At 55.7% G+C, this 11,356-nt stretch overlaps 1 protein-coding gene across 1 annotated transcript; it reads right to left on the bottom strand.

The window, feature by feature from the left end:
* Nucleotides 1-1,745: 1,745 nt before the first annotated feature.
* Nucleotides 1,746-3,522, bottom strand: J4E84_010029 (uncharacterized protein; the record flags this gene model as incomplete). Its single annotated transcript, XM_049392588.1, has 2 exons — nucleotides 1,746-3,337; nucleotides 3,423-3,522. 2 exons carry the CDS (start codon nucleotides 3,520-3,522, stop codon nucleotides 1,746-1,748), a joined length of 1,692 nt encoding a protein of 563 aa, XP_049239683.1.
* Between the last annotated feature and the right edge of the window lie 7,834 nt (nucleotides 3,523-11,356).

Raw genomic sequence — 11,356 nt, 5'->3', positions numbered from 1 at the left:
GGAGTTCCTCGTACATGAGGCTGAAGCATCTCCAAGTTGACTCGTCAAGGCTGGCTTCAGATGACCACTCGCAGGCGCTAACATGCCAACGCATCGACCTCCAGACCGACTTGGTCGCGGGGTAGCGCTGCGGGTGCCTGATAGAGCGTCGCCTTCCGCCGTTTTCAGGGATGAATGTTGTTTTTAGCATCCGGATGATCAGAGGACTTTGAAATCAGTGGTAATAGTGAGCGTCAACAATGCAAGCTGCTGGAGCGACCGGGGCCGCGTTGCGCTGCGCTGATTGAGCCCGCGCAATCCGGTGGTGATGATTGCTGAGCGACGACCGAGGGACGATTGGCGAGGCCGCTTCCCGGAGTCATCTGGCAAGGCTTGCATGGTGGTTGAGTGATGCTGATGCAACGCATATTGAGCAGCGAGGGGCGAGGGCGACGACGCCTGGAGCAGGAGCAAAACGGCGCGCGGGGAAGTGCGGTAACTTTCAGCTAGCATGACGTAGTGGCGTCGCTCACTATTGTCAGTGTCAGTGTCTGCGAAAAGCCTCGCCGCCCGACTCGTGCCTTGCCCTGCTGAAACCGCGAGCGTCGAGATTGCGTTGCGCGGGGGCAGCTGTTGGTGTTGAGTTCGCAGCTCGAGTCATAAGGCTGAGCGGCGTCTGCAGCCGTCGAGTCTCGCCCGCGATCCCACGACGCACGACGGAGGGTGGGTGTGCTCGCCACGATGCACGCACGATGCACGTTGCCTGCGCCCTGGCCTATATGGCGCAAGGGTAGGCCCTCACGGGGCAGCGCCCTCGAGTACCGCATGCCCTTGGTGATCTCCTGTGATGAGCAGCGGCGCAGCAACATGTCAGGCACACAGAGTTCGTGACGGTGAACAGGAAGCCGGGCCGAAGCAAGGGCGGCGCGGCTCAGTCCAATTTGACTTTGGGCTGTGACGAGCGACGAGCAATGTCGCGGCTATTGCAGATCCAAGTTTCGCCATATCATCAATAAACAATGACCAGGCTGATCGCCATCGTGACACAGACAGCGTGCCCTCTAGGCGCGGCAGATGTAACGGGGGGAATCAGTGTGGTGGTGGTGCGATCCGGCACTGCATGAAGCCTACAGCAAAGCGTGCATAAGCGCTTCTTAGGCAGCTAGCTTGGAGTGGTTCAGAAGAGCGGTAAAGGAACCTGCCAAACAAGTGGCTCTTTACAATCGAACATGCGTCTTGTTGGGACCTCGAACCCCGGAACAGGTGACAGCTAGAGAGTCAATGAGGCTTCGAGGTACATCGGCCTAGTGCATGGCCTTGCCGCCACAGTCACTGTAGGCATCATGTAGGAGTGTGAGATAGTGAAGAATCCGCTTTTTATCATTAGGTATCTAGGCAAACACCTGCTATTTCCAAGCTAGGTGTTGCTGTGGTTCAACAGCTCCGTGGAGCCGTCCCATGCCGGGGTATAATGGGTCGGGCAAAGAGTCCGATACAAGTACAGTGCAGGTGATAGTACAGACCAAATAGGCGTGAGCCGTAACCCGTCTTCAGACCAAGAAGCACCCATTGTCCGATAACTGCAGGAAAGAAATTCGTAGCCTCATTGGGCGTAATCGATGCCCTGGTGGTATCAGAAGATTTTGGGAGGATCATAACCCATCATCGCCTGCAGAGCGCTAAAGTGAAGAAACAAAACGCCTTGGTCCAATGCCAAACCATAGATGCCGCTAGAAGTGCAAATGTGAAGAAATGATGATGAAGTGCTACCATCCGGAGCGGTGGTACTCTTGGGCGTCGCCGCCGTCGAAGAACTGGTTGTAGGAGCTGTCGGGCTTGTTGTCGTCCCGGAAAGTAGTAGATCTAATTTGAGCTTGTTGCTCGTTGGTGTTGAGGCCCTTGACATCGCCGGTGGTCATGGCCCGGCGGAGGGCTGGTAGGTTGACTGCGCTTTGTGCGCGCTTTGCTACTGCGTTGGTGGTGGCGTTCTTTTGCTGCCTCTCCCAGAGTAGGTTCTGGCGAAGTGAGCCAGTTAATTCTGAGGTCAACATATTGCGTCTACATGTCTTTGGGGACATGGCGGGTGGGTGGACGTTGGAGGTGGTCATGATGATGGGCTTTGGGCGGGAAGCCGGCTCGCGCATCATCAGACCCTTGTCCTCGTGGGGAGAGTTGCCGGTCGATGGACCGTTGGGTGCGTTGGTGCGGGAGCGTCGGATAGCAGGCGATGATCGCGATGCTTCGTTCTGTAGTGCTGATGCGCGGTCACCCTGGTGAAGCGCGGTTGTGAGTAGGGAACGGCGGGAGGTGAGGTTGGGCTTGGAGTCGACACGCGAGAACAAGGGACGGTGCTCAGCAACGCTGGGGGGACCGCTCTCCTCGTTGTCGTCGTCTTCCCACTCGTCTTCGTCGGAGTCCTCGTCCTCGATGGCGCTCTCGTCGACGTCGTCCTCACTGTCGGTCTCAATGGCCGCCTCGCTGCTCTCGGAGACGTCGTGGAAGGTGCGGGTGCTGACCTCGTTCTTGAAAGAGGTCGTCTTGCGCATGGGAGCGGCGTTGCGCAGCTGCTGGGAGAGGGAGCTGCGCTGGAGAGAGTAGGCCTCGAAGGAGCTGCCGTTCTCCTCTTCCGAGGAGCCACCGAGAGTGAACATGGGCTGCTTCTTCTTGCTCAAGTCGGCCTTGGCAGGCAGCGGCTTGGTGACAAAGCTGGAGGTCTTCTTGAGGATGGGGGTGGGGTTCAGGTTGGTGGTGGACCGTACCGAGGTGGAGATGTGGCCAGGCTCGAAGCCGCGAACGACGCTGTGCTCGCTCACGTCGGTGGAGGTGCTCGCCTCGGAGCTGACGGCGGGGCTCATGATGTCGCTGTTTACCGTGGTGGCTACAGTGGAAGTCGAGGCTTCGGGGATGGGGCGGGCGGTGGTGGGGGGCGAGGTGTTGTGTTGGGCGGGCTTCTGCTCGGGTACGGGCGGGGCAAGCTGTGCGGGCAGTGGTGAGAGCGGCTCAATGAACTTCTTCTCTTGGATCGAGTTGACGACCTTCTCGAGACCGATGGGCGTCATGTGCTTGCCGCGGGCCTGGCTGGTAGCGGAGTCGTGGCGGCGCAGGTCGGGGCGGTCGGCCGAGAGATCAGAACGGGAAGTGGTGATGATGGCGCTTTCCACATTGGAGTCGTCGGAGGCGACGCTGGTAGACAGCGCGGGCATGTCCGCGGCGCTAGCCGACAACTGGCGCTGGAAGGTCCACTGGGGAGCAGCCACGGGGTCTGGCTGGCAGCAGAAGGTCTCGCGGGACCACAACCGCCAGGCCATGTTTTCGTAGCGTTTGCCGTCTTCCATGGCAGGCGAGCATCGTGCAAATACTGGAGGGTGAGTTAGTCGCTGTTGTGCGCTTCACATGCTATCATGGCGATGTATCATGTGTCTATCGGCATGCATGTCACTCACCAGACCAGAGGCCGAACAGGTTCTCGGTGCTGCGGGTTTCGATGGTGCGCATGGAGCTGTGCTCGACACGCACTATGGGCCGTTCAGCGCGGAGAGGCATCGTAGGCGTTGTGTTGGGGTTGAGGGGGAGTTCGTGAACGGTGGTTCCGCTTGCGTCAGTGACGATGAGGTTCCGGGTGCGTCAATGGAGTTGCCGAGCAGAGGGAGTTGCCGGCGATGCTACAGCGCTGACAGATACATGGATAGACGGTGGTGAGTGAATGGGTGTATATGTGGGGAGGTCCAAGAGAGCGTAGTGGGTGAATGGGAGCAGGCGTGTAATGCTATGGGCGAGGTATGTAGAGAGGGCATGCAAGTGGGAGTGGATCTTGTATGTATAAGCCCAAGTACTGGTGTGCGTGCAAGGTCCACTAAGAAGGTGCAGGGGGGCAGCGACGACCTACGACCTGGGCCGACATGGAAGGCGCGATGGGCACCCACACTAACAGGAGACCCCTGCAACGCGCTCCTTCCCCCGGCAGATTGCCATCAGAGCCTTGATCCATGCCCTTGCGGCCTTTCTCGGGCTACCGCTCTTTTGCCCGGAGTCCAGAGTCTACCATGGATCCTCTCAGTCAGTTTCTGCGACGCTCGTGGCCCTCGTCCCCATCGTCATCCCCCCCAGAGACATGGCCGCATTCACTCTTCCAAAACAACGCATCCAGGGCCGCCGCCACCTGCGCCAGCGAATGCCACCTCTGCGTCGCCGCCCGCGTGGTGACGGCCTGGGCGTGGGGAGGCACATGATCTGAACAACACAGGCCGTGCACGCTGGTACTTCCAGAACACTGCCTGACTCGCTGTCTCTACCGCCTCCCTCAAGACTCATGCCCATCCCTCGCGCTGCTGCGTCGAGCCCATCGGGGCCATGCTGACCACGGCACCCTCTGCTCCTACGGCGCCCATGGTCGGCTTGCCTGGCTGACTGGTAGCACTGTCTGCTGTCGCTGGCGGACCCGTTGCACCACAAGTCACCTGCCCGGCGAACCTTGGGAGAAAGTTACGCCGCCGTAATACAATACCGCTAACTCAGCGGTTTCGAAAACCTATGCACGCCATGTGATGCTGCTTGTCGCATCCCGTTAGCGCTCGCGGAAGCAGCTGAAAACTTCCGCGCGGCGCTTCTTTTCCCTAACTCGCCTCTTCCGACATTCCCCCCTGCACGAGTCTAGCCTTTGAAGCCCATGTGCTTCCCTTGCCCAAATGGCTGCGCCCTTGGCTGTGCCTCTTGGACCCTGAGTCAATCCTCATGCCCATCCACACCAACTAGACAGCCTCACAGGCAACTTGGCACCCTCGACGAGACAGGTACTCGTGAACGTCGCGACAGCCCTGTTTTCAGGTCCGCATCCGACACTCTGTCGTTTGCACCGTCTGCATCGTCTGCGCAAATCCCCCGCACTGGGGTCGGCAACACGGGATCCTCAATTCTTCCGTGGCGGTCAAGAGCAGCCTTCGCACGCTCTGGTGACAGGGCTGCTTTCGGTGTGGTCAACTCCGCCTTTGTCTCTGCGATTGCGAATTTTACCGCCTACCACCAACGCTGACCTGCCACTGTGAATCGGCACGCCATTGTTCGCTAGGTTCCTAGATGCGTTGGTTATTCGCAAGGGTGCCAGGCCACGAGGTACAAGCCCGGTGGCCACCTGGTTAAAGTGCTGTCCTCGACGCCTTTGAGACATGCCAGCTACCCCAGATATTCCGCTCCAGACTTTGGGGTAGCGACAGGTACCCTGCCATGGTGCACTGTGCGCCCACTCGTCCTCCAGTAACTTCCAACTTGGCTGTTATGCTACGTCAGTCCAGTACACGGCAATTTCTCGAGGTCATCTGGGGCGCCTGTCGAATCACAAAGCCGCAAAAGCATCAGGTGCGACCGCACATTATCGCTGAATGCGGCGTGATGCTTGTTTCATGAGTTGTACACCGGCAGCTACCTCTACGTGGCACTAGACTGTCGAGTGCCTGTCGCTCTGCTTATCCAACCGGTCGTCGCTCCTGAAAGCCACCCGGCTCACGATGCAATCGATCGCACATTATGCACAGCGATTTCTTTGGTACAAAGAACAAACGTCAGCGTGGGGAAAGACGGGGCCATGTTCACCCCAAAGTCTGTCGTTCGCTCGTGACATGACAAGGAGCTGAACTTTAGTTCCCCGGACCGTGGCCCCGTCGTGGTTGTCGTATGCTTTTTCTCACGATCATCATACAACCGTCAACTTCCACAAGCTCTCCACCTCTATCGGCTTATCGCGACGGAATGAACCGCCATCAAACCTGGTACGACTGCACGATACGCCAAAGGTGTATTTCATGTTCGCATTAGTCGTAACCACCTTTCATCGTCCCGAGACTGCGTATATGTTGTATCATGACCTAAATCGGGTTGCTTTGATCATCAGCAGGACGATGACTGTACCCCAGATCACGACATAGCAAGCTGTGACGCTTGCCAAGCGATTGTGGTATCGGGTCTGCCGTTGCTTTTCGCTCTACAACGAGCATGCACGGCCATATGGCGACGGTGGCACCTACGTGATCGGTATGCGCACACGTCGTAATACGAACGACATTCTGTCGAGGCGGCGCACTGCCCAACTTCGACGACTGCACTCACTCACTGCCGTCGCCCTCTCTTCGGGACAAAATCGAAGCGATCGAGTTCGTCAGCGTCCAGCTGAGATGAGAGCTCGTATCTGCGTCGGGAGTAGCCATCAGCCTGTCATCCGTGGTTATGACAAGTGCCGGGGGGTCGATCGCTGTATGATTACTCGTCACATGCTCGACGGCAAACGATCTCGGTACATTTTGTATTTTCCTTTTACGAACGACTCTTCTGCACTGCGAATATGAGCTGCGCTATCAAGCCGCACACATCGATCTCGCATACAACCCACACTAACTACAGGATAATACATACTGCACCCACGATGGCGGCTTGACAGTGCCACTCTACCGGACACTGGAGAATGCAAAGAGCCCGACAGCCTGGAAACCATGTTCGAGCTAACCGTATCGGATCCGGGGCGTCCAGCCGCTCCCCGCGGGCGTCGCGTGGCTGCTACCAAGGTGCACCAATTGCCTGGCTTGCAACCACCGGCTGTTACATCGGTTGGTCGTGATAGCATTACACTCACCTTTCCGTGTCACGTTGTGATCATGCTCTGGGTCGCGCAGCTCCTTCTCCTTCCTGCTGCTGTCCCGGCTCGCGCATCGCAGATTCCCCTTCTGTGGCGGCGCCCGGCCGTTCTCAGCGCTCACTGTCCAATCATCCGCAACAACGTGCTCACCCTCACATGTGCTGCTCGTCGCGATAGTTAACCGAGGCTTTGATGGTCAGTGCAATGCCGCGCAATGCCACTGAAACATCACCATCGCAGAGAATAGGAAGATTTGCCTTTCCTGTCGCTACAGCGCTTCTATCACATCTCTAGCGTACGGGGGGAACTTGATGCTGGTCTCCGCCGTCTTGCACGAATCGACATGAGGGATTTTGCACGAATCGCAGTAGTCCTGTGCGTTCCCCGGAAGCGGACGTTGCGCCCAACAAATAGCAAGGGAGAAATTATTCCTCATTTCCAGTGAGTCGGGTCTCCATTCTGGCGCGCATTCAGTATCGTCGATTGCCTGAACGAGGTGCTGTGGCTGCCCAAAGCAGCGACACGTTCCCCAGTGCCTGGCGGTGGGGCCCGACGCGCAGGCATCCCACGCGTGCACGCACGAGCTCGTCGCATCGTCCACCTCCGCACTGATAACCAACCAAATGACATCCGGACGTCTCGCCGGTCACCGATGGCAACGCGATATCAAGCGGATCAAGGCGCCGGTCTTTCCGCCGAATGTCACAAGCAAAGTCATTCATCTGTTGGCCTTCGGTGCAATGTCGACCTAGTATCCCGCACTTCGGAGCAAAGGTCCCAAGAGGCCAACTACAGTCTTCCAGGCTCATTACCCCAGCCGGCATCGAGTTCACATGGACACGCCCCCTGCTTGGCGAACGCCGTGTGGTGTATACTGCTCCCACGTGTGCAGCTTATCATGGCTTATCCGAGTAGAACGCCCTACTCCCGCAGGATTCTGCAGCGACAAACGGGCCGGCTCTTTGCTCATGAGACCGTACCTGAAACCCAAAGATGGGGGTAAAATTCTGCAAAAGCAACTGCACGTCTGATATCTTAGCAATATTTTTTGTAACGGGCGAATGGAGAGGGATGGATTTGATGATGTTTTCCCGTAGGATTGTGGCAGATTCCTTCGCTAACGGCCATCTTGTTCCACCTTCTGCATTCAGGCTGCGCCTTGCATGGGCCCTCTTTCCGGCACCTACCTTGGTTAGCTTATCGGTCGAGCCGTGAGCAAAGTCTGGAGACCTCGTGGGACTGAAGACGGGTTACAGTTCCATTACTCGGCACCTTGCCATCTCTGGCAACCCTTCCAGACGCCTGTATGACTGGTCTTCTCTTTGAAAGCGGCTTACAAAACGACTTGAAAGTTTCCAATATAACGCCTCGAACATGGTAGTTACAGGCTGTTGCAGAAAGAGGCGGTTGGCGAGGCTCTTTCACCCGTCCCGGGCTTATGGTTCCCAGTTCCAAGTCTGGTTCGGTAACACTGCGTGCTGACTGTCATCTGCGCGTCTTCATCTATCTCGTCCTACCCGAACGCGCTTACGGTGTCAAGTCGAGTGGTGGTCAGCCTGCGCTGATGTACCCGCTCCCATATTGGATTCATTACACTCAGCCAGCGAGAGCGTATTACCGTGCTGTCGGGACCGAGGCGCTGACCCCAGATACCAACCCTGATTCCAAAGTCTCACTCTATGGTCGTACAAATCTACCTAGGGGTGCTGTAATGCTGTGGCAGGATGCTCGTATACCCCTTCACCGCCAGAAAACGGAGCTGAATTTGGACTCTGTTATTCAAGTGCCGCGCATAGCTTACGAAGATCGCAATGCCAGTCCGCACAAGACTATGATTGTGCAACACCCAAAGATATCGCTAACGAGCTCAAGACTAATAACACAACTGCCGTATCATCTCCGCAGACCCCACGCGTTACGCCCGACAACTCATCACACAACCACATGTATACCAAGGTACTTTATCACACGGCCCGAGTCTTACCAAGACTTTCGGCAGCCTTACACCTCCATGGTTTACCACGGCCCGAGCGACATGGCTCTTCATCCCGTGGTTGCGGTTCGCATGGTTCATGGATAAAGCACAAATATCCAGCCTATCAAGCCCCCAGCATCCTATGTCATTTCCAGCCACCACCACTCACTCCCAAAGTCGGTAATAGACGCAAGCGAGAAGTTCGGCTCCCATCTTTTGCAGGTTCCTCCATAGCCCCATACGTGGCCGGCAGGATGTCGCACCAAAAGCGCGATTTCGATCACGCAGTCTACCTGCTGTAGCACACCAACCTTAATCAAACGCAACGTCTAATTCCACATTCTGGAAGAATAGGCAGAACCTCTCCTCCACTGACAGACAACCGAGGCGTAGTTATACAGGACTCTCGGCATCAGCGAACGCATGCTCGGTCGATACCTTCCGTTTCGGTTCTGTTCCGTAGCCTCCGCGTCCGCATGCCTGGCGCAATTACCCCAGACAAACGTCGTCGCGTGGTTCGGTTCTGCATGCGCTTTCACCGGTGCTTACGCGCTTCCTTCGTATCGGGGTATTATATCTGGCTGTACTTTATGCTATGTTGATCCGGCCGTCACATCACATGCGAAAGCTATTTCCGCGGTCCCATATCTCGCGACGAGTATCGGAACACGAACTTCGGGCGGAACATGATGCTGACATCAGACGGCAGACGGCTGTAGAGCCAACGGTGAGGGAGGGAAGGCTCGGGGCGAGAGGGCGATATTACTGCCCTGCGTTTATCACGCTCGGGGCTCTTGCTTACTGTGACAGATGACTTGACTCTTGCGCTGTACAACACAACTACCCTGATAGCGTCATCAGCGTCCATGTCACGCTTTCTTGCGACACTGGAAACTTGGAGACCCCATCTCCACCCCCGCATATCAGACCCAGATCTCATCTCGCCACAGCCTTAATCCGGGCTGACACCTCGGGCGCAGTCAAGGAGAAAAGTGTCACCTGTCACGACTGAGGCTCCATGCGTCCGGACACGTCTCCAAGACTCTCACATGATGCTCCTCATTGCCGCTCTTGACCCGTGCCGTCGTCGAGTATCTTCGGTCCCCTGTATGCCACGTTTATCTCCACATCGACACGCGCAGTATGTCATAATGCCGTTATAATAGCTATCGCTACATTCATGCACATTCACCAGTTTAGCATGAGATCCCGCCCTGCGCCCAGGATATCTTCGTCACGCGCTTCCGCTTCGCCTCATAGTCGATCCTTCCTGTATGGGTATGGGTAAGGCGAATGGCCAAACCATGCTGATAGTAAGATTGGGCGCGTGCCTGAATACTGCGGGCGATCGCTTAGCTGCATTTAGAAAATGCTGCGGTATAGTTACGCGAATGTATAGTCTTGTTTGATATAGACTAGATGCGGTTCTCTTTCGATGAGGGACATCAGAGCGAATGGAGCGGCGATTTTCATATGGTAATTGTTGGAATGGGCGATTCGTTTCGAAGGATTGGTATGGTGATTGCAAGTCTAGATGTAGATGGTAAAGCTGCTGCGGATGAGTTCGCCATCGCCGACAAGCCAAACATGCGAGTACAGTACTCACCATAGGATGTGAGTGTTAGTTTCACACAGCGATCCAATCGACAAGTCGTCGCAACTACCGCAATAGCACCATCTCCCACCGGCTACCCTCTACCCGCTACCTCCCATTCCCCATCTCTACCCGCCTCCCACCCGTCCTCACAATACTCCGTATCCACCACTCCCCTCCACCCGTCAATACATCTCCTCTCCACTCTCCCCAAATCATCTCCACATCCCGACCTCTCACAGCCCACCTCCACCTCAACAACACCCAGCACTATACACACCCTAGCAACTATTCCCATGAACGCCCTGCAGCGACATATGCACCGAAGTAGCTAGCCTGTTCTTTCCCTCGTGTTTTGCCTCGTGTTGTCGTATGCAGGACGGACATATCCGCAAGGAACGGATTCCTTCATCTAAGCGTGTTCTAAGCGTGTTTGCGCTACTGACGTGCAGCGCTTCTGGATATGCAGGAATACTGCAGCGAAGGAGCGTGTGTAACGTGGGAATGGAGGGTTTACCCGGTCGCTAAATGTCGAGGCGAGGTGTAGGGAGGTGAAGCGAGGGTGGATGATAGTAGAGTACAACGTGGATGATGTGATAGTTATGGTGTTAGTGTAAGCGAGGTGTATGTTGTGAGACATGTGGATATAGGAATTAGCTTGTCAGGAGTTAGCTGTTAGCGATCAGCTAGAAGTGTAGTATATTTTCTCAGCGACACATTTCTGGCCCAGTCACGGATGCTCTTACCAAAGGTTGATTAGTAAAATGCGAAAGGAGAGTTTTTTTGGACTCCGACATATGCAACGGTACCACTGATGTCTTTGTCGATGCCTTTGCAATATATACATTTAACAAAATCTCTCACGACTAACGTAAACATAATATAACTCAGATTTTTAAAGTCCAGTCAGTTTTCACGAAGTTCAAGTTTGCAACCGAATCGTCTTCCAAAAGCCAGTAGTATCGTTGTCATACATCCAAGCTTTCCTCTCATTCCTTTCCTACACTCGTTTCCTCTCGAGAAGACAAAGACATCACACGCCGATACGAAGTAGAACAGCCAATTATTCCCTTCAATATCCAACAAACAACCCACCTCGCATACCAAACAATTCTCGTGTCGAGACTACATCAATCCCATGCGACGGCGCGAATCGAGGGTGAGGACCAAAATCAGGAATCGAATT

The sequence above is a fragment of the Alternaria hordeiaustralica genome, assembly GCF_023758085.1.
Source record: "Alternaria hordeiaustralica strain BMP 2776 chromosome Unknown scaffold_35, whole genome shotgun sequence".
In the NCBI taxonomy this organism is placed as follows: Eukaryota; Fungi; Ascomycota; class Dothideomycetes; order Pleosporales; family Pleosporaceae; genus Alternaria; species Alternaria hordeiaustralica.
The sequence above is the reverse complement of the archived record's forward strand: the minus strand, read 5'-3'. Positions and strand labels throughout refer to the sequence as shown.